Raw genomic sequence first — 23,702 nt, forward strand, 5'->3', positions numbered from 1 at the left:
GTATTTATAACTATTATGTTAAGGTACATAATATTCTAGGACGTAAATATTAGACACCTAGTTTCTTCTCTGGGTTTTGTCTATTTGCTACTTGGAAAATGTTGCAATAAACATCTGTGCTTTGGGGCTCCCAGATGGAACTACTGAGGGAAAAAGTAAAAATATCTTTGTGGTCCTTAGTGTATAGTATCATATTTCCTTCTAGGATTTGTCCAATTTACATGCAATTTAACTTTGTTAAAATATGATAATACTGTAGAGAAAAATTCTGCATGGATCACTATTATAATATTAACTAAGAAAAATAAACTTTGCCTTCAGGAAAACATAAGAAGATAATCTACATCATCCATCTTTCAAACCTCAGCCCCACTAATGACTTTTCAAAGGCTTCCCAAACTACTCCATACTACAAACTCTATCATCTGAATTCACAGGTCATCTATAGCACTAGTTTGTACTATATTACTCCAACTCCTTAGGGCTAGGTAAGATCATATTAGACTTTCCATTACCAATGGAACCAATCATAGCACTAAAGACATAAGGGCTCAGTAAACTGAACTAATTAGCATTAATTAAATAGTATGAACCTTTCAAGATAGCTAACTCTATAGAGCAATGACTCAAATCAACACGTATTTCACTTTTATAATGTAAGTAATATTATATCAAAGTCAAAGGAAAACATGCAAATTTGAAAATCTATGGTCTACATTGTACTTGCCAGATTTTCTTTAAAAAAAATCTAGAATGGAATAAACACAAAATATTAATTGAAAACCTCAATTAAGTCAACTATACTTTGCAACTTACAGTAAGGAAACGATTAAGATCAGGAAAGTCAAAAACATTGGCAATTTCAGACAAGGTATTTAAAGCCATTTCTCTCTGGTGAGCCACATCTTGTTTCCGCATCTCAGCATTCTGGCATGGAGTACTAGGAAGCACTGTCATCTGACTGGAGTGGAGGGATTCTACCAAAAACTAAAGAAAGATGATTTATTAGTTTTCACACAAGGAAGAACATTTAACTAATATGTTTTAAGTTAACATAAAGGACAGTATTGGACAGTGTTCTAAACATATTACCTAAATTAGTTCATTTAATTTTTGTAACAACCTTAATGAGGTAGATTGTGCATATACTCCCTTTTACAGATGAAGTAACCAGGCTTAGTTAAGAAACGAATATCTTGCTAAGGATTACACCACTAACACAGTGCAAAGCCTGTATTTTAACATATCCTTACTTTTCAGCCTTGAATCAACCTTTTTTTTTTTAAAACAAAGTGCCTTATCCATAATATCAAGGCATAAAAAAGTTTATTATCACTAAAAGAAAGGCTAATACAGAAAGGCTTCTCTTAACAGATTAACAATAGAGAGTAATAATTATTATAAGATGATTTTTCCCTTCTCCCATTTATAAACAATATGTTCAGACCAAGATACGAAAATATAAAAATGATGAGATTTACATTCTTTTAAATAAACCATTTTTAAAAATACCTCTTTTTTAAAGCAAGAAAAGTAAAACATATATGTGTTCTTTTTTTAACTTTTGCAAAGTAATTCTATTTCCTATAGTCAAGGCCAATGCTGACTCTCACCTGACAGATGGGTTTCTTATACTGGCTGAAAAAGTTTTGCAGTTTAACACTTTTAGCTGCAACCAGAGCTCTAATTTCTGTGTATGCTGCTCCAGAGACAGATGCTGACTTGGATAATAAACAATGCAATAAGTGCAAGAGTGCAAAAGGTACCAAATCCCCTTTTGCTGCCCTAAAATTATTTAAAAAAAAAAAAGTTACCATCAATGTTTTGAAAATAAATGGAAATCCACAAATAAATGCATACTGATATCACACTTCTTCCTATAACATTATATCTCTCCTAATACCATTTCTTTTTTTTTATACTTGAAAATCTTTTATTAGTCACCTCTTAAGCTTCTCTGCAACAAAAATGTACACAAATTAGAATTTTAACTGTTTTATGTTCTTGATTCTTTTTTTTTTAACATCTTTATTGGGGTATAATTGCTTTACAATGGTGTGTTAGTTTCTGCTATATAACAAAGTGAATCTGTTATACATATACATATGTTCCCATATCTCTTCCCTGTTGCATCTCCCTCCCTCCCACCCTCCCTATCCCACCCCTCCAGGCGGTCACAAAGCACTGAGCTGATATCCCTGTGCTATGCAGCTGCTTCCCACTAGCTATCTACCTTACGTTTGTTAGTGTATATATGTCCATGCCTCTCTCTCGCTTTGTCACAGCTCACCCTTCCCCCTCCCCATATCCTCAAGCCCGTTCTCCAGTAGGTCTGTGTCTTTATTCCTGCTCCTATCACCATTTCTAACAGCAGGCAAACAATAAAGGAAAATGGCCAAAATAAGTAAGGAAGTATACAAAAGCTGCCAAACATACCTTCCAATATCCCCTGTTGTAAGAATCAAGGTATCCTTCAACTCATTATTTCTTGAGATCTGAGCATGTGTATATGCTTCCTTCATTCTTAAGACAAAAAGCTAGACCAATAAAATTAACTAGTTAAAATTTTAAAGTCAGGTTTATGAAAACACACAAAAAAAATTTAAATAAAATTTTAATAAAATAAAAATAAAGTAAAATTAAATTTAAAATAAAAATCATCAACCTCTTTTATAAATCCATCTTCAGCATCCAAGGATTCCAATATATGCTTGATATTTCCACTAAAAGCCACTCTAACATCCTTGTCTGGATCTTCCATTAAATTTAATAAAGTTCCAAGAACCATTTTTACATCTGTTTCATCTTCTCTAAAATCAAGGTGCTTACAAAGATGATACAGATTATCTATGAAAGCTAAAGGGCAAAAGCATAAAATACTTAATTTAACACAGTAAACAGAAAAGTTTTACTATAAAAATACTGTCAATAAATAATATACTACAAAGAATGCTAAGTTGTCTAATAAAGTCAATATTTAGTGTTTAAATTTGTAAAGCACACAGAATTGTGGAGGATTAAAACGAATAAATACTGAATACTTATGAAACTGAATACTTATAAATTTAAATTTACTTTTACTTAATAAAAGTTATACATAATTTAAATCTAAAATAAATTCTAGAATTTTTTAAAGTTTTAAAATGACTAGTCACTTAGATTTTGTAGATCATTATATTACTGGGATAGATTTAAAAGCACATTTCACTAATCTAAAGAACTGTGAATTAAGGGCAAGCTTAGCCTTACTGTTAATCTTACTTTGTTTTTACAGATTTATTATTTATTTATTTTATTTATTTTTGGCTGCGTCAGGTCTTAGTTGCGGCACGCGGGATCTTTCATTGCAGTGCTCGGGCTCTTCGCTGTGGTGCACAGGCTTCTCTCTAGTTGTGGCATACGGGTTTTCTCTCTCTAGTTGTTGCGCTCAGGCTCCAGGAAGCACAAGCTCAGTAGCTGTGGCACAGGGGCTTAGTTGCCCCGCGGGTGTGGGATCTTAGTTCCCTGACCAGGGATTGAACCTGCGTGCCCTACACTGTAAGGCGGGTTTTCTACCACTGGATCACCAGGGCAGTCCCTGTTAATCTTATATTACATTACATTACATTACTAGATTTAGGGAGTCCTAGAAATCACCTATCATACATTGTTTTGAAAACTTGAGGGCAAGCTGTAATTTATTACACAAGCAATCTTCCAAGTATGTGTATAAATCTCATGCTCCCAACAAATCCATACACCATTACCATCGGAAAGCAGCAAAGATACAATCCATACTCCTCAGCTGGGCAAAGTATCTAACTATTTGAAGTTTTAAGGTCCAAAGTAGTGGCAGGGGACACATTAACAAGGTCCCTGGGATCACTGAAGAGGATACAGAATACTGAAACTCACAATATTGAAACAAACATCAGGTATGCCCCACTATACTGTCAAATCACAAAAGCATTTAGAAAATCTAAAAATTACTTCCATTGTTAGTTCTGTGATACAGTCTAATACCAGACATCCCTTTTATGAATGATCATTACATAAGCATTGACTCTATCAAGCAAGTCTAATTTTTTAAGGCTTTAGCCTAATTCCACCACTGATTTTAAAAACAGAGCTTAAATCAGTTTTTGTGTGTGTGTGTGTGTGGTATGTGGGCCTCTCACTGTTGTGGCCTCTCCCGTTGTGGAGCACAGGCTCCAGATGCGCAGGCTCAACGGCCATGGCTCACGGGCCCAGCCGCTCCGCGGCATGTGGGATCTTCCCGGACTGGGGCACAAACCCGTGTCCCCTGCATCGGCAGGTGGACTCTCAACCACTGCACCACCAGGGAAGCCCTTAAATAGGTTTTAAAATATTAAATAAATCATAACAAACCACTCACCAAGTTTCACAGGACTAGGTAATTTTTTTTTCAGTAGGAAAAGGAATGGCTTGCAAACAGACACTTTTAGTCGAGAAGATGAACATTCATGTTGAGAAGTGACTTTTAGGCTCTTACATAAGAGGTCAATACGTCTATGTTCAGAGAAAGGCTCCGATAAAGAACTTGTCAAATAAAACATGCCATGAAGTGTACAGACAAGCTGACCAAGTATAGATGCAAATTCTTTCTTGACAATGTCAGAATCATCTTTGACTTTATCTCTATGGGGAAAAAAACAAAAAGTACTAAACCTTCTTGCTTAATTTTGTGGTCTAAATAGTCTTGTTTAATTTGAGGCAAAAGTACTGGTAAAACAAAAGGTAGAAGGAAAAAATTTTTAATTCTAAAGCAATGTTTGTTCTATATACCCAGCAATAAACATAAATTTGCATATATGATATCTGTCCAATCAAGTTGTATATTCAAATTAAAATATTAATACATACATAAGAATCTTGGGAACTCTGTTATAAGAATTCTGCTGCTGTAATAAGATAAAAAATCCATTAATACAACTTGTCCGGATTACTTCATGGGAGCTCTGCAGGGCCCAGCTGTAAACTGCGGTTCTCCACTCAAGGTATATTCTTCTTGGAAAAAGAGTTAGAAGAAATACGCATCGTGACTGTGCCTGTGGTGCTGAAAAAATTAAGTCTATTAATCAAGATTTCTAAGTGTTAATTTTATATATACATATATATACACACACACACACACACACACACACACACACACACACACACACACACACACATATATATTTACTCTCTGTTGTAAAGTCAAATAACATTTAAAATACATATAGTATTTAATTAAGAGCTCCTTTTCCAAAAATAAAGCATGTGCACTGAAAAAGGTCTATGCCCAATCTTACTAGATAATCAGGGAAATCCAAATTGAAACACCCATCAGATAGCAAAAAACATATGTTTGTTTAGGTAGTTATGTCTCTGACATTTTCTTTTTTTTTTTAGCCGCACTGCGTGGCTTGTGGGATTTTAGCTTCCTGACCAGGGATTGAACCTGGACCTTCTGCAGTGAGAGCACAGAGTCCTAACCACTGGACGGCCAAGGAATTCCCTCTTTTTTTTTTTTTAAGATAACAAAATTTTAAAATTTGACAATGCCAAGTGCTGGTGAAGATATGAAACAACAGGAACTCACATATTCTGCTAACAGAAATATAAACTGGAATGACATCTTTGGAGAACAATGTTGGTAGAATAGAGTTGAGGATGTACAAATCCTACAATTTACTCCTTTCTATATGTCTAACTCCTTCTTTTTAAATTATTAAAAAATGTACCTTCTCTTCTAATTATTGAAAAAATAGAAATGATAAGTGTTAGAAGTCCTATATAGAGATAAATGAAAAGAAAACAAATCACATATATAGAATTTTGTGACCACTTACAGTAGCTATCTGAAATCCTCTGGCTTACTGTTAGAAGGCTGGTGGCAAATGTGGTCAACTTTAAAGAGCCATCATCAGAATGGGAACAAATCCACGGAAGCGAGAGCATTCCACATAAGTCTTCCAGGATATGATCTTCAAATGAAGTTTTTACTACAGAAATACACAATAGGTGATTAATTATACCTTTTCTTTAATCATATTTGCCTGTGTCTTCTTTCAATAAAAAAAAGACATTCTAAACATCTTTTACAAGTGGAATTACAGCAAACATTCAATAAACAGGGGTTCTTAACACAGAGATGATGTTCTGAGGTCTGTGAATTCAAAGGAATTAAATGTGACTTTATAAAAATATGCATTTACAGGGGCTTCCCTGGTGGCGCAGTGGTTGGGAGTCCGCCTGCCGATGCAGGAGACACGGGTTCGTGCCCCGGTCCAGGAGGATCCCACGTGCCGCAGAGTGGCTGGGCCCGTGAGCCATGGCTGCTGAGCCTGCACGTCCGGAGCCTGTGCTCCACAATGGGAGAGGCCACAACAGTGAGAGGCCCGCGTACCGCCAAAAAAAAAAAAAAAAATGCATTTATATGTGTTTTAGGAGAAGAAGCATAGCATTCTTCAGATTCTCAAATCAAAAATTTTAAAGTTATAGTTTCTATTGACTGAAAAAGAATAAATCAAAATGTTAGACAAATAAATTTAGAACTTACAAATTACTCAGCTTAATAGAACTAAAGTCAAGAAAAAACTTTTGGGTAGTCCCAACAATTGCATATTTAAGCCTCAGGCAAAAGAGAAAACCTATTCTATACTGATTACCTTTTAAGGTTATTTTGATCTATTGGGTTTTTGTACTCACCTTGAATATACATCAAAGCATCATATATTTTTACCACTTTGTCAATAATTGTCTCCAGGTCAGGTTTCTGAACAGATTCTAACAAAGTCCTGCAGCTCTTAAGTACTTTTGTGTAAAAATCCAAAGACATCCAAGTTATCACTACTGAAAGTTTCTTCTTACATTTCTGTTGACAGTCCTTGAAATCACAGTAGCTGCAGTTAAAACATTTTTTAAGACATAGAATTAAAATGAATTTTGTTATAGTCAAAACTAGTACCGTAGTAAGCCAAAAGAAACTTTGAGTATGGGACTTCCCTGGTGGTGCAGTGGTTAAGAATCCACCTGCCAATGCAGGGGACACAGGTTCAAGCCCTGGTCCGGGAAGATCCCACATGGTGCAGAGCAACTAAGCCCGTGCGCCACAACTACTGAGACTGCACTCTAGAGCTCTCAAGCCACAACTATTGAGCCCACATGCCACAACTACTGAAGGCCACGCACCTAGAGCCTGTGCTCCGCAACAAGAGAAGCCACTGCAATGAAAAGCCCGCGCACCGCAAGGAAGAGTAGCCCCGGCTCGCTGCAACTAGAGAAAGCCTGTGCGCAGCAGAAGACCCAACGCAGCCAAAAATAAATAAACTAATTTAAAAAAATTGTGAGTATGAAACTAACCTATAACTTTAAACTAATTCAAAGTAAATGTGCATATCAATGAATGTATCATTATTATTTTAAGTTTAATCCCTTTATGCCTAAATCACTCAGGATTTGGTAAAGCTAATCTATGATACCTAAATGTGACACCACCAGGCTTTAAAATAATAGAAGATATGCCTGTGTAAACCGTTTCTTAATTATATGAGAAAGGCAGACTTCAACCTAATTAGCTATTCCTTCAAGTTATCTCAAATTCCAAATTTAATGCAATCTGAATTAATATAGTTTCTTTAAAATCTCCTTCATAACTTTGTATTAGCTAGTTAAGAGTCAGAAAATACAGAATAAATGATTATGTAAAAAATTAACAAGGAGTGTTGGTCTATAATGTGGCAGTAAAAATAAGACTAAATCTTCAGAGGGGGTTCACACTTTGTTTCTTCTGATAATTAGCCTATATTAAGAATGCTAAACGGAAAATATACCTCTAACGAGTTTTAAATTCCTACTTTTATGATCAAAGGGCAAAGTTCTCTTGACGAAACGTTTGGCTAGAAGAGCACTGGCTTCTGAGTTGTATAAAAATGTGTTCTACTTTTCTGCCCAGGAAAGTTAGTTTAGGCTTCAGACAAAAACGAGCCTCAATTTCTCTGAGCCTCAATTTCTAGTGTGTAAAGTGGACATAATAGCATTTACTTCACAGAACTGTTGTAAAGATTAAATAAGATATGTACAGTACCTAACACAGTATCTGGCATTTAGCAGGTGCTCAAAAAAAAAATTTCTATTTCACTGAAATGTTTGTGTTCTAAGGTCACAAAAATCAAGTGAATAAAGAGGTCTTCTAAAACAATAAATTCAAATTTATTACACAAAACCCACCCAGAAAATACAAGTTGTTTTACCAGTCCATGTTTTGATGAGAACAATGAACAGTACACAGAGCAGTCAGTTGTAGGATGACAGCGATTCCTTCTAAAGTCTCAATAACAGGATTCTTCAGGTTATTGAATTCAAGGAAAACCTGAAGGGACTCAGCCTTCTGTATCAGTGCACTCCATAATATGCTCTTTTTGTTCATATCCACATGTTTAATTCTGTAATTAATTATAGCCAGAGTATAAAGATATTCATATTCACTTATATAATTTTGCTCACATATGAAAAATATTTAAAACAAAAGATAGCATGTAATGGCAACTACTGAAATTTTTTTTTTTTTTGGGCCACACTGTGTGGCTTCTGGGATCTTAGTTCCCCAGCCAGGGATTGAACCTGGGCCACGGCAGTGAAAGCGCCGAGTCCTACTAACCACTGGACTGCCAGGGACCCTACAACTATTGAAATTTAAAACAACTTTTATAGTTGGCTGAAGCATGGGAATTCTTTGGCTACATTACAAAAAAATAGTTCGTTAACATTTTTTAAATTGCTTATAGATGTAAAGTCTCAGAGATTTTTCATGTATTAAAAAGTTAAATTAGGCAAGTAAAGACTTAAAAAGTCTTTTAAGTAACCATATTTAGCCATGAAATCTCTTATACTAGAATAGACTACAAGCACTATTAAGATATTTTAAGCATTCCTTTGACTACCTATAGAAAGAACAAATGTTCTTTGTGTATTTAAGTCAAAGCACTTCCGTAAAGATGATTTTTAAGTGACTAAAGTTTTATTAAGTGGCTAAATACAAACTGAATGAAGGTCATACTCCTCTGTCTGTTTTGGTGCTCTTTTGGAAGAGTTAAGAGATGAGCTGAGTCGACGCCTTTTGGGTGACAGTCCATCGCTATTACTGCTGAGGTTTTCCTGTTGAAATTGGCACTGAACCTCCTCAATGATTTCCATACTTTCCATTTTTAAGGCTGCATAAAGTGGGCCCAACAAATACTGAGAAAGCAAAAATAATTTAAAAGACTAATTCTTAGAAAATAAGTTTATATTATTCATAGACAGCAAAAATGCATTAGGTATTAAGATGTCAAATAAGGTAAATTATTTTCAGAGTCTCATCAGACAAACAAAAACCTAAGTTAATCTATATTATTTCACAGTCTATACATCGACATATGTATAGTTCTATATCTAGAACTATGGTCTATAGTCTTAGAAGGCCTAAGACAAATCCTTCTCTCTATAACCTGTTTTTCCCTAAACCAAAATGACACAAAGAAAAATTCTACAAGGGAATTACTAACTTCTTTTATACTACAAATCTAGCAAGACTTACAGATAAAATAAACTAAAATATTTAATCAATTTATTGTATATCTATTTTATTGTAGTGTCTCCCACAGTCTAAATAGAAAAAAAAGGCATAATTTGGCATGACTAGTACTATATACCCATAGGTTTTCTAGAAGTGACTGATTATAACCTGTCAAAGAAAAATCTATGTGAGTGCTCAAAGTTTTTGCAGTGAAGTTGATAACTGGCTCCTTTTTAATTAATAATGCAACGAACATGTTTACACTTCACAAACTCTACTTTAAAACTCCATTGGCAGTTCATTACCAATGTAGTGCACAAATGTTTCTAAAATCAAATTAAAAATCCATAATAGGAAGCCAAAGTACATTATGAAAATCATCCCATTCTGAATGTACATTATTAAAGATATTTTATTTTCTCATTATTAATCTTGCATATATGCATACACTTAAATTAAGAACAAATTACATGCTTAACAAGTAACCTTACAAACGACTTACCTCTGCATCTACCTGAACTCCAAGCACATCCACAAGAGCTCTACAAATATTTCTCACATGAACCTTCCTGACTTGTAAAGCAGATTCATACCCAGCTGGCACATATCTAAGGAAATACTGCAGTAAATGGCACAAAGCTGCTTTTAGCAAATCAGACTTAAGCTGCATAAGCACACCATCTTCAAACATGACACAGAGTTTTTCTAGCAGCATATTTAAATAGACAGGCTCAACATTTCTATAAGCTTCTGCTTCAAAGGGGAATAGTGTCTTTATCAGCTTTGATAATGGCTCTTCATAGAGTTTCAACTGGTCAGCATCCATTTCTACAAGGTGTTTTAATAATTCCAAAAATGAGCTGAAAAAAGTGCTGGCTGGTTGTGCCGGTAGTCCTCCAAGCTCAAAGAGTTCAGTTAAAAGGCTAATTGCTAAGGATTTAACTTTTGGACTACCATACTCTAGCAGAACACAAACTATCCGCCAAAGTAAGAGTTCTTGCCTTCTAAAAAACACAATTGCAATAATACGAATAAGAACCGTTAATAAAGTGACTTCGATAAACTCTAAATTTTGCATGTTCATGAACTGCAAAGGAGCTGGTTGTAAATACCCTACATGTTCATCTAATTGACTTAAAAATCGGCTAACTACCACTGGCCATTCCACAAAGTGTCCCGTTGCATCTCTTTCGTGGAGGTAAATCAAATCTTCAAAAAGATGTAATAATTCCTTCGTCAGTACTCCAAAAATGGCAGGACTCTTGCTTTTAAAAAGAAATAATAATGAGCAGATGACTTCACAGATTTTTTTGTGTAACATGTGACAGGATGGAGTTGCTGCAATCCGTAGAAGTCTTGTTATGATCCAGTTACTGAATTCTTTGAAATAAACAAACAAAAAAGATATTAAATAAATAAATACATCAGAATGCCAATCAATTTGCTAAATGCTTGATGATTTATTTTTAAAGTGTAAACTTCACTAATAAAATAGTCTAAAACATTCCCTACACAATGGAAACATATTATAATAATTTAGAATACCAATTTTGGTGTCAGACAAGTTCCTAGCTCTCCACTTATCAGTCATGTGAACTTTTCATTTCTCTAAACTTCTGTAACTTCATCTATGAAAGGGGAATAATGATACCTACTTTATATGCTACCCTGATCAAGTAAGATAATATATTTGAAATTCTCAGCATAGTGCCTCAAGTTAAATAAAGGCTCAATAAATAGTAATTATCACTCCTTCAACAAATATTATTGAGTAGTGACTCTGTCTCAGATGCATAAGAACAAATCAGTCATAGTCCTGTCCTCCTGAATCCTATAATATAGTTTCTCAAACTTCTTAACTGCAACTAAGAGATATATTTTATATCACAACCCAGTATACATATACATATTTTTAAAATTTAAATATGTGAAACAAAAGTTTCATGTACTTATTACATGTACATTGCATGTACTTATTACATGCAATGTACTATGATATTTTCTAGTCAATTATATTTCATCTTCAATACCCACTAAATGGGTTATAACCTGTTTTTTAAAAATCAGTGTAGCAAAGAATATTAGACAAACAGGTATTTATAATATAGTTTAAAAACTACTATGACAGAAGAAATATAGAACACTCTGTACTAACAGCATAAAGAAAGAGCAACTAAGCCAGTCCTAGAGTAGGCAGTCAGTAATGGTCAGAAAAGACTTTTTAGAGGACATACTATCAAAGTTGAGTCTTAAATTCAAGCAAAAAATTTTTAAAATGCTCTATGCATTGTACAGAAAAAGAAAAAGCTATGTGCTTTACACCTCTTTATGAGGAAGCCAATAAAGGGACAAAAGTAGCATTTTAGGCTTGAGGGCCATATGATCTCCATGTCCACTACTCAGTGTTGCCTTTGAAGTAGTTGCAGACAATAAGTAAACGAATGATCATGGCTGTGTTCCAATAAAACTTTGTTCACAGAAACAGGCGGCCAGCCTGTGGGCCATGGTTTGCTAACGCCTGATCTAGAAGAAAGAGATTACCAAAATCAGAAAAAAGAAAACTTCTAAAGTTTTCAATGGCATATGAACATATTCAATTACTTCCACTCCATTCTGGGTACCTAGTTCATAATAAAAGAAAACAATAAGGATGCATGAAATAAAACTAACCATTACCATTTTGCTCCCTCAGTTTATACCAAATTTGACGAAAATATGTGTAGCAATGTGTATATTGTTATATTTATAATGTTATATTTCAGAAGAGAAGAGGGTAGAATTCATAGAAGAAATTGAAAATGAATGCACAAACAGCAGGACTTACCAATACAACTGCCTTTGGCCTCATTTTGTCCATGGCTTCCATTCACATTTACAAACATAAGTGGGGAGGACTTCATGATATGCTGGATGAAATCAAGCAACATCACAGAGGTTGGCTGTGAATCAGTCTTCTTTACAAGTTCTAAAGCAACTAAAACAATAAAAGATTCATTTTAAAGAGTCATGACAAATTAAATGGCAGTGCTTTTAAGAAACTAAACTTTGGTGACAAGAATTATGTCCAACACAGTGCTCATGATAAACCGATGGGCCTAAAAACACACTACAATCCTATCTTTCTAATTTTAAATGTTTAATAATCACATGTATTCATCTGTTATATATCCATTCACCAAACATGTGCCATAGGCCTACAATACGCCTGGCACTGTGTGAAAATCTGAGGATTCAAAAAACCCTCAAAATCAGGTGAGGGAGTCAGACAAATAAACTAGTCATTATATGTTAACTGCACTAATCTACAAAAGAGGAAACAAGTGTCTGGGAATATGCTTGAAGGAGTTGATTCCTAGATGATGAGGAGTTGGTCAAACAAACAGGGTAAGGACAAGTGGTCTAAACAGATGGAGTACCATATGAAAACACATCCTGTAAGTATTCAGTAGTCATTTGTTATTTTTCAGGAACTTATAATTTTACTGATTGAAAAAGAAAGGCTAAATGACTATTGTTAAGTCATGAAATCTGTGTCAAATTTGGAATTAAATTTATAAACCATGAGCCAAATGCCACTCTGTATTATCCTTTCCACGTAATTTTAACAGACATGACACATATGACACCATCTTGCCAAGTTGGTAATATTTGTCTTTTAGATTGCCACAAACAGGAAATAGTTGATTCGACAACTCACAGAATCTTATTACCTCCCATAGACAAAGGTGCCAACCCTTATTTAAAGAGGTTTTTTTTAATGGCATTTGCTGTTTCTCAACCACTGACACAAGACCTAGCTAAAACAGAACTGGCCAAATATTTTTACCTATAATAATATCATATATCAAAGAAGAACTCATAGCAAGCAGCAGAAAATCTAGATAACAAAGAGGAAAACAGAATTACTTTAAAAGCCTAAATCACATTAAGCCTAAATCACATTATGTAACAAGTAATATTGTAAAGAACTTGCTTGAAAATAGTAACTAACATAAACACTAACTATATATCTAAAAATATATGGAGAAAAATGCTAGTATAATGTGTATACATGGAAAAGAAAACAATTTAAGTTATAAAATTTATACCAGAAATAATTGTTTCTTACCAACATTTACATCTGTAAGTATTCGGTCAATGAACTGACAAAGAATTTGTCTTGGCTTCTGTACAATGGTATTATATTCCTCTGGACTGGAACTAAAATACAAATAAAATGTTTTTAACCCTTAAAGGGACTCACAGTGTCATTTGTAAAAAATTCTCTAAAGTTGAACTTATCAAATGTGCTTAGTTTTAATGTTGACACTGATAGTATTCTTTTGCAAAGTATCCAATCTGCAAAGTCTAGACCTGCCCTGCGCAATATGGTAGCCCTTAAACATGCTAGTGAGAACCTGATATGTAGTTAGTCCAAACTGGGATGTGCTACAAGTATAAAATACACATTGGATTTTGAATATTCATTACCAAAAATGTGTAATACCGCATTAATAATTTTATATTAATTACATGTTGAAATGATAATACCTGGATATACTGAGTTAAATAATATACATTGGGGTTTTTGTGAGGTTTTAAAGTTTTTCTTGTTCTTTTTTTACTGAAGTATAGTTGATTTACAATGTTGTGTTAGTTTCTCATGTACAGCAAAGTGATTCATATTCTTTTCCATTATGGTTTATTACAGGATATTGAATATAGTTCCCTGTGCTATACAATAGGACCTTGCTGTTTATCTATTCTATATATAATAGCTTGCACCTGCTATTCTCAAACTCCCAATCGAATCCTCCCCTCCCCCACCTTTGGCAACTGCAAGTCTGTTCTCTATGTCTGAATCTGTTTCTGTTTCATAAATAAATTCATTTGTGTCATATTTTAGATTCCACATATAATATGTGGAATATAGATTCCACATATAATATAAAATATAATATATTTTAGATTCCACATAGTAATATAATATGGTAATAATATATATTGTTAAAATTAATTTCACTTACTTTCTTTTTGTAATGTAGCCACTAGAAAATTTCAATTACATACATGGCTTGCTTTATATTTCTATTGAACAGATCTAGACATTTAGAAAATCAAGAGAAAACAGTTTCTTCAACAAAGAAATTCCAAGGGAAAAAAGAGAGGAGGAGAAACCCATAATGAACTTAAGGGCCATATCAACCAATTATAATATATGACTCTACATTGGATTCTGAATCAAAAATAAATATAGCAAACTATATATGACAATTGGGAATATCTGAACACAGACTAGATATCTGATGCTATTAAGAAATTATATTATTAGATGTGATAACGGTATGTGGTATGTCAAAAAAGTCTTTATCCTTTAGAGATAAATACTGGTATTTATTGATAAAATGATGCCTGGAATTTGCTGCAAAGTACTCTGAGGAGAGGAAGCGAGCCATGAATCGATCATTATTAGGTGAAATGGGAAATCAGTTGTACCATTTTCTCTTTTTTTTTTTCTTTTTTGCGGTACGCGGGCCTCTCCCGTTGCGGAGCACAGGCTCCGGACACGCAGGCTCAGCGGCCGTGGCTCACAGGCCCAGCCGCTCCACGGCACGTGGGATCTTCCCGGACTGGGGCACGAACCCGTGTCCCCTGAATCGGCAGGCGGACTCTCAACCACTGTGCCACCAGGGAAGCCCCATTTTCTCTTTTATTGTAAGTTTGAAACTTTCCACAATAAAAATTCAATAAATGTTAGGGGAAAATACACATATTGAGTCTTAAGAACAATCATGAAAAAATAATATTAAAAGGAGATAGGGCCTCCCTGGTGGTGCAGTGGTTGAGTGTCCGCCTGCCGATGCAGGGGAAGGGTTTGTGCCCTGGTCCTGGAGGATCCCACATGCCGCGGAGCGGCTGGGCCCGTGAGCCATGGCCGCTGAGCCTGCGTGTCCGGAGCCTGTCCTCCTCAACGGGAGAGGCCACAACAGGGAGAGGCCCGTGTACCGCAAAAAAAAAAAAAAAAATTATTAAAAGGAGGTACAATAATTAAGCATTGGAAGAGTATCCTAGAATCCTGAATGAACTCAACTTGAGTTCCATGATTTGTGTAAATAACCAAGGAATAGAACATAATAATAGAAAGCCTGTGTTCCACTACATAATGAGGAATCATACAGTTATTCGTGTAATCAACAAACATTTACTGAGTACCTATAATGCGCCACACAACACATCAGAAGCTACTGTTGGGAAGGTAAAAGACAGTTTAATGGAGGAGACTGATAAATCAATCTAGCCCTCTATCCAGGCTGGATTATGAGGCCATTCACCCAAACAGTTAACACAGGTGGAAGCATACATACGGGAAGAAAAGAAATTCAGTTTTAGAAATACTGAGTTTAAGGTCTCAAGGGAACAACTAAGTGGAATGTCCAAAAGATTTTTGGAATTACAGTTCTAGACCTCAAGTTCTAGCCTAGAGATATAGATTAACTTATCGATATATAATAGTACGTAACAAGCAAGGCTAAACACATTGTATTATTTCATATTTCACAAGAAATAAGATAGGGATATTAGACCCTAATTTGCATATGTGGAGACTGGTGCTTACAGAGATTATATAATCTACCACTATTAGAGCTAGTAGTAGTGGAAGCCTTGGATATGAACGCAAATGTAATAAGTAATAAGAAAGCCAGAGAGAACCCAAAGTTAAGGTTAGTAGAGGCACGAGGAGAAAAGGAAAGGGCCAGAGAAACAGAAAGAAAAACAATGAGAGATGTGTTCTAGAATCCAAGGAGGTTAGAATTTTAAGGAGGGAGCTGTCAACACAATCAAATAAAATTAGTTTGTTAAAATGTCCTTTGGATATATTTTTTTATTATGGTAAAATACACTTAACATAAAATTTACCATTTTAACCATTTTTAAGTGTACAGTTCTGTGCCATTAAGTACATTCACATTATCCTACACCATCACCACCATCCCTCTCCAGAACTTTTTCATCTTCCCAAAGTGAAACTGTACTCATTAAACAATACCTCCCCATTCCCCCTGCCGACAATTCTGTCTCTATGAATTTGACTACTTACATCTACACGTTGAATCCTATATTTGTCCTCTTGTGACTGACTTATTTCACTTAGCATACATCTTCACTGTTCATCCATGTTGTAACGTGTCAGGATTTCCTTCCTCTTTAAGGCTAGACAATATTCTACTGTGTTTATACCACATTTTATTTATCTATCCATGTTTCCATTGGCACTTGGATTGCTTCCACCTTTTGGCTACTGTAACTGATGCCTCTATGAACATGGGTGTACAAGTATCTGTTTCAGTCCCTTTCAATTATTTTCGGTATATACCTAGAAGTGGAAATGCAAGATCATATGGTACTTCCATGTTTAGTTTTTTGAGATACTGCCATACTGCTTCCACGGTAGCTGCACCATTTTACATTGCTACCAACAACTTACAAAGTTCCAATTTTTCCTTATCCTCACCAACACTTGTTGGTTTTGTTTTTGTTGTTGTTTTAAAATAGCAGCCATCCTCATGGGTCTGCAATGGTATCTCATTGTACTTTTGATTCACAATCCCCTAATAATTAGGGATGCTGAACATTTTTTCATGTGCTTTTTGCCCATTTGTCTTTCTTCTTTGGAGAAAGTCTATTTAAGTCCTTTCCTCATTTTTGAGAGTCTCATACTCTACTGACCCTTTCCTCATTTTTAAATCAGGTTGCTTTTTGTTGTTGATACTGAGCTGTAGTTCTTAATATTTTGGGGATATTAATTCCTTATCAGATATATGACTTGCAAACATTTACTTTCATTCCATAGGTTGTCTTTTCACTCTGTTGATACTGTCCTTTGCTGCACAGAAGTTTTAAATTTTGATAATTTTTAATTTTAAATTTGATCTATTTTTTCATATGCTGTCATGCTTTTGGTGTCATAGCCAAGAAGTTACTGTCGAATCTAATGTCGGGAAGCTTTTCCCCTAAGAGTTTTCTTCTAAGAGTTTTATAGTTTTACATTTAGGTCTTTGATTCATTTTGAGTTAATTTTTTTTGTCCTTTGGATTTTAAAGTTTTAGTGTAGAGATAAAGGCAGAAGCGAGATTGCAAAGGGTGAAAAACAGATGAAATGTGAATATTGAGAATAGCATGCTCTCTCTAAAGCTTGACCATGGAATGAAGAGAAGAATTGGGAGTTAGTGGTAACTAAAGGAATATATGAGGTCAAGAGGGTTTTGTTTTGTTTCCCTTAAGATGGAAAGACTTGAACAATTTATTCTTGAAATTTGGCTTTCCTTCCTGGGACCATGTATAAGTAAAGAGATAATCCTTGGACAGGATGATTATCATTAATCCTAATGACAATCATTAATATATATTTATTAATACAGGAGGAAAGGATGAGTACAGACTTCAATAATACAATAAATTCAAAACACAAATAAAGCCAGATGCCCTGCTTCAAGGAAGTCACTGGGGAGAGGGTAAGAAAGCATACAAATAATTTTAATCAGGTGTCATATACACCCAAAGCAGGAAATAACTAACTCTGCAGAGAGGATTCATGGAAAGTTGTGTATAAATGATTAGCTCACTCCATCACTTCTACTGACAAAACAGCTGAGGATATAGTAGGTAAGCTGGTTATTTACACAAAATAAAATTATGTATTTCATATAAATAACAACTTATAACATCCACATAGTACTATAAATGTACATATGTTTTCCCACTTAAACAATGCTAAAAGAAAAAATGAGAAGGTTAATTATTTTCTTGATTATTCAATCACAAAGTCCAATCCTAATTGATTACGTACAGGATCCAAGGCATCTACAGCTAATAACTGCCATGATGGAAATGGTCCTGGTACATAGTAAACACTCCAAAAAATTTCGCTGAATGAATGAACGGTTCATAAGAATCTTTCTGCATCTTGTGTCTCCTTCATCCTTAATGTATAAACTTTTTCAGACCTGTGGAATATCCATCTACCTGTTCTCTGCCACTAGACCATAGGCTCCTAGAGGTGGAGACTATGTTTTATTTCTCTATGAATTTCTGCAGCACCACTAGACCATAAGCTCCTGCAGGAGAGAAAATGTGTTTCACTTCCCTTTGCATCCCCTATACCACACCTAGAACTGTGTCTTGCTTGATAGAAAACAACTAAGTTACTGAAGTTAATAAATATTTGCAAGTAATATAAACTCTAGGTGTACAGAATCAAAGAACAAGTAGTTGTATTTATATGTGAAAGAGAAAAAATTTTGTGTTTCTTATCTTATTTAAACCAGCACTGACCAATAGAAATACAATGCAAACCACATGTGTAGTTTTAAATTTTCTAGTAGTCACATTAAGAATGTAAAAAGAAACAGGCAATTTTAATCCCAATAATATATCCGAAATATTATCTGAACATGTAATAATATAAAAATTATTAATGACATTGTTTATATTCCTTTTGGAGGGGGGTGGTAATTAAGTCTTTGAAACCCAGTATCTTACATTTAGAGCACATCTCAGTTTAGATTAGCCACATGTGAAACGCTCAGTGGCAACATTTGGCTGGTGTCCATAGTAGGTTATAGGACATCACAGATTTAAATATAACAAAAAAAATTTTAAGTCTGAAATTACAAGATAACATGAATTGTTTTAGACAAAGTCAGGAGATTTTGTCATAAACCAAGTGTAATTTGACAAGTGTCATTTAAAAATGTTAATGAGGAGGTTTGTGGTGGAGAGGAACCAGGATTGTGGCTGGTGGTCAGAGTTTCCTATAAAGTAACTCTGTAAAAAAGGTTATGCATTCATATTTCATTTGCATAATTTTTAAAAATCAGTTTTTTTTATAAAGGTGATGTGATTGTCATTTATTAGAGGTACTATCAGAATAAAGAAATTCATGGAAGAGTAAGGATTTCTTATTTTGCAACCTCTACCTTGGAACTGAGCTAAGAGGGTATACTTTTTCAAAAGTATACAGTAATATTTGGGTGGTAATTTATCACATAAAGTTTGGATACATTTAACAAACACTTGAAAACCTCCTGTGGGGCAAGTATCAAACGCCAGGAAAACCAAGGTACCATATATCTGCCCTAAAAGAATTCGTAGTTTAAAGGACAAAAAAGTAAGCAGGCAGTTTTAACACAGCATGGTTAAGTGTTAATAGAGCCAAGATAGAACGTAAGAGGGACACTCAGCCCTGAGCAGGACCTATCAGTCAAGGCTCCCTGGAGGAGGTGATACAAAGCTGAGTCCCTAGGGGGCTAGGCAGGTAAAATAAGGGAAGGAAGGTGAGTATTCTAGCAGAGGAAACAACATGTGCAAAGGGTCAGGAACAAGAACATAAGCTGCTCTAGAAACTGTCAGAGGTTCTACATGGCCAAAGAACAGGGAGGTATATCTAGAAATGAAGCTGAAGAGGGAAGATAAGGTCAAAGCGCAAAGGACTAACGAGTTTGAATTTTGTACTGAAGGCAATAGGACACTGAAGGGTTCTAAGCAGGTGAGTGAAGGTTAAACATGTCTCTAAAACATGAATTCAATTATGTTATTTCTCTATTTAAAACACCCCAATGGCTTCCCACTGAACTTAAAATAAAATCTAATTCCTCATTCTGCCCTATAAAGTGCTAAAGGATCTGGCCTCTGCCTACTCGTCCATTCTTAATACTACTCCCATCTTTGCTCCCTATGTTCCAGGCTTCTTCCTCCTCTTTAAAAAGTAGCCTCATTCCCACCTAGAGATCTTTGTATTTTCTATTCCATCTCAGACACTTCTCCTCCCAGTTTCACATGACTGGCGGCTTCTCACCATCCAAACCTCCTCTAGTGGCTAATGTTGCTGCTCCCCAGCCCCTCATCTCCCTCTCATTTCCCATTTAACATTTTAATGGCAACTATCACTGTTGGAAAAGATCTTGTGATTACAAAGTAATTTTAAACAGGAAGGTCAGAGAAGGTTCTTGGAAATGACATCTGAATGGAACTAGCCAGTGTTCAGAGAGAAGAAACGAGTGCAAAGGAATGAAGGCAGGAATGATCTTGGTGTATTAAAAAAAATAAAGCGAATGTCATTGGAGTAGAGTGAGCAAGGGAGGGATGAGGTAGGCAGGATGAGCAAGGCCATGAGGTCAGAGGTAGGCAGAGGCCAGATTATGGCAGAACTTAGAGGCCCTGGGAAGGAATTTGGATTTTATTCTAAGTATGTTGGAAAACCAAAGGAAGATTTTGAGCAGGGGAGTAACGTTATATAATCTACAATATGATTTACAGCTGTAAAAATCACTTTGGTTGCTAAGTGGGAAATCCACTGTAAGTGGGTAAAAGTGGAAATGGAGAGATCAGCTGAGAGGTTACTGTAATAGTCCAGATAAGAAATTTTGGTGATAGCAGTGGAGATGGTGAGAAGTGCTTTTTTTTTTTTTTTGCGGTACCTGGGCCTCTCACTGTTGTGGCCTCTCCCGTTGCGGAGCACAGGGTCCAGATGCGCAGGCTCAGCGGCCATGGCTCACAGGCCCAGCCGCTCTGCGGCACGTGGGATCCTCCCAGACCGGGGCACAAACCCGTGTCCCCTGCATGGGCAGGCAGACTCTCAACCACTGCGCCACCAGGGAAGCCCAAAAAGTGTTTTTAAAGGTACAGTTGACAGGACTTGCTGATGGATTATTAAGGGGTAAGGGAAAAAAAAAAATCAAGGATAATTCTTAGGCTTTTGGTTCCTACATTTACAATAAGCTGGGGAAGGAACAGGTTTAAGGACAATAAATCAGCAGTTCTGCTTTGGATATGTTAATTTTCATTTCTGAGTATAGATGTTGAGTAAGCAACCTAATATATATCTCTGGGCTAGAGTGATAAATTTGGGAGTTATCAGCATATAGATGGTATTTTAAGTTATGGGACTAGACAAAGTTACTGAGGAAGAGAGTGAAGATTGAAAGAGGACTAATGATATAGGCCGAAAGCACATACGGAGTCAAGAATGATTCCTAGATTTCCAGTCTGGAAAAATAAGTGAACACGGTATCATTTACTGAGATATCCCTACCTCAGTGAATAAGAGGAATTAAAAAAAAAAACTGAAAAGAAAAACCACTTGGGATATGCAAAGAATTTAAATTGGATATACTGAGTCTTAACTGCATATAGGACACCCAGGGAACAAATGGGTTATACTAACATAGTCTGCCAGTATACAGTTGCATATATGGTTCTATGTGAAAGAAACATGGCTTGGAGACACGGATTTGGAGTCATCAAATAGCAGGTGGTAGTTGAAGGCACCTGCGCCACCAGGGAAGTGGATTGGATGAGAGTGGATGAGATCACCCAGAGAGACTAGACAGAGAAAAGAGTGCTAACAGAAAAAAACACTGAAGCAAAATTTATCCCTGAGAGACAGAGGAAGAAGAGCCCACACATTAAAACAGTAACATCTTACTTTTTTCAGAAATCTAATTGCCATGGTCAATGAAGAAAAAAAAAAAACTGAGGAGATAAGGTTTTGATGGCTTGAATCTGAAACCCAGCTCTAATACTAACTGCTATCTCTCTGACTTTGGTACTTCAATTTCTGTGACTCTGATTCTTAATAAACAGTGATAATATTTGTTCCATTCTATATCATGGAGATACTGTGAGACTGAATAAGCTTGTATGAAGCAGTTGCAATGAAAAAGTCATGACAATTAAAAACTATTATCAGACAATTCACTACGGGTCAGTTTTTCCATTCCATCTCTTAGAATGGCTACAAATGAGTGAAAGGTAACTATAAGCTCTGTTGATGAAAGCGACTAAAAATAAATCCAAGATCCTATTATTTTTACTAACAAGTAGCACAGAGAAAGAAAGAAAAGGGAAGAGAAGTACTAATCAGCAAATTCTATATTAAAGCAAGGTGGGAAAAGTACACTGAGCTTCACATCGAGCCTGAAAGATGAAATCTGTACATCAACTTCCTATATGAACACTTGCCTTCATCTTCTTTTAGAAAGGTAGATGTTACTTTACAAACTGTTAACACAAGTATGCTTGCAACATTCATACAAAGTGGAAAAAAAATCATACACACAACAATATGATGATTCAGTTAAGACAAGTATGGTCCCTTCATTTATATCCTCTTATGTATGTAATCGAGGAAGACTAAATGTCAGTGTCTCTGTACGGTCAACAAGTGGAGATGGACACAGCTGCACTGCAAAAAGAAAGGGAATTAAATATCCCATGGGCTTAACATCTTAACTTGGCTGCGTGCTAAGTTTCCAACCAGTTCAAGAAATCGGAAAGCAACTATTCCAATTGATAGTTCAACTGAAGCAGCGGTACAAGCTCACTTATTTTCTGTTCACAGTGGGTTACAAATATTTTTTTTTTAAAAAAGCAAACAAACAAAAACCCTGCCTTCTCGTCTTTAGGTCAGGTTTAGGAAAGGCTGTGTGTGTCCTGAATGGGGGCAGCAGCCATCAACATCTACCTACTCTCTTCGGGCAGAATACTGGTTTACATGATTTTACTCTTGGGTTTACAGAAAGGAAAAAAAAAAAAAAGAGCTTTTGCAAATGGAACGTTATCTTCAAATGTTGGCAATACTCTGTGCACATTTATATTCTGTGGACTTTGTGGCCGATCCCTGGGGTTTCTGACTAAAATGACGGATTGAGGACTGGATGATCGATACGAAAGGGGTCCCATCTCCAGAATGGCATATGGTTTCACTTAGAAACGAACTTTTCCTAGCAACTGGCCTTCCTTGACAGAAATCAGAACTAGTGATTTTTCTTCCGAGGGTAGTTTTGGGTCAAAACGTAAAGGTAAAAATCAATCCCTCCACCAGCGATCATAAAGCACAGAAACTGGGGAAAGTCCATGCGTCAAGTACTCCATGTAAGGGAAGAGGCTTTCAAGAAGCAAATGAATGTAGGAAAGTGACCAGAAAGTGTTCGGAAGGGACCTTTCCCTCCCGCTGCGGAGGCAATCCCCCTGGGGTTTGGGGGGGGCGGGGAGAGGGACGAGCTCCCCGGCGCCGCTGAGGTAAAGTGGGGCCAGCCGACTACCCCTCCCCTCGGATCCGCATCTCGCAGGTTTGCGGCGACGCCCCGCGTCCTTTCAACGGCCTCTCTGAGGGAGAAGCGCTCAA

The 23,702-nt window shown here is 35.8% G+C and overlaps 1 protein-coding gene across 1 annotated transcript in view; it reads right to left on the bottom strand.

Moving 5' to 3' along the window:
* ATR (ATR serine/threonine kinase) overlaps positions 1 to 23,702 on the bottom strand; it is a 103,456-nt gene that overhangs the window by 79,439 nt on the left and 315 nt on the right. Inside the window, exons 2-14 of the mRNA XM_032630094.1 lie at positions 13,647 to 13,738; positions 12,363 to 12,512; positions 10,041 to 10,918; positions 9,041 to 9,219; positions 8,235 to 8,426; positions 6,691 to 6,884; positions 5,832 to 5,984; positions 4,864 to 5,056; positions 4,376 to 4,638; positions 2,666 to 2,856; positions 2,437 to 2,537; positions 1,614 to 1,785; positions 817 to 987 (exon numbers count right to left, since the gene is read on the bottom strand). Of these exons, the coding sequence (XP_032485985.1) occupies positions 817 to 987; positions 1,614 to 1,785; positions 2,437 to 2,537; positions 2,666 to 2,856; positions 4,376 to 4,638; positions 4,864 to 5,056; positions 5,832 to 5,984; positions 6,691 to 6,884; positions 8,235 to 8,426; positions 9,041 to 9,219; positions 10,041 to 10,918; positions 12,363 to 12,512; positions 13,647 to 13,738 (2,929 nt within the window). The remainder of the gene's footprint in view (positions 1 to 816; positions 988 to 1,613; positions 1,786 to 2,436; positions 2,538 to 2,665; positions 2,857 to 4,375; positions 4,639 to 4,863; positions 5,057 to 5,831; positions 5,985 to 6,690; positions 6,885 to 8,234; positions 8,427 to 9,040; positions 9,220 to 10,040; positions 10,919 to 12,362; positions 12,513 to 13,646; positions 13,739 to 23,702) is intronic.

This window comes from Phocoena sinus, chromosome 4 (genome assembly GCF_008692025.1).
Source record: "Phocoena sinus isolate mPhoSin1 chromosome 4, mPhoSin1.pri, whole genome shotgun sequence".
NCBI lineage: Eukaryota > Metazoa > Chordata > Mammalia > Artiodactyla > Phocoenidae > Phocoena > Phocoena sinus.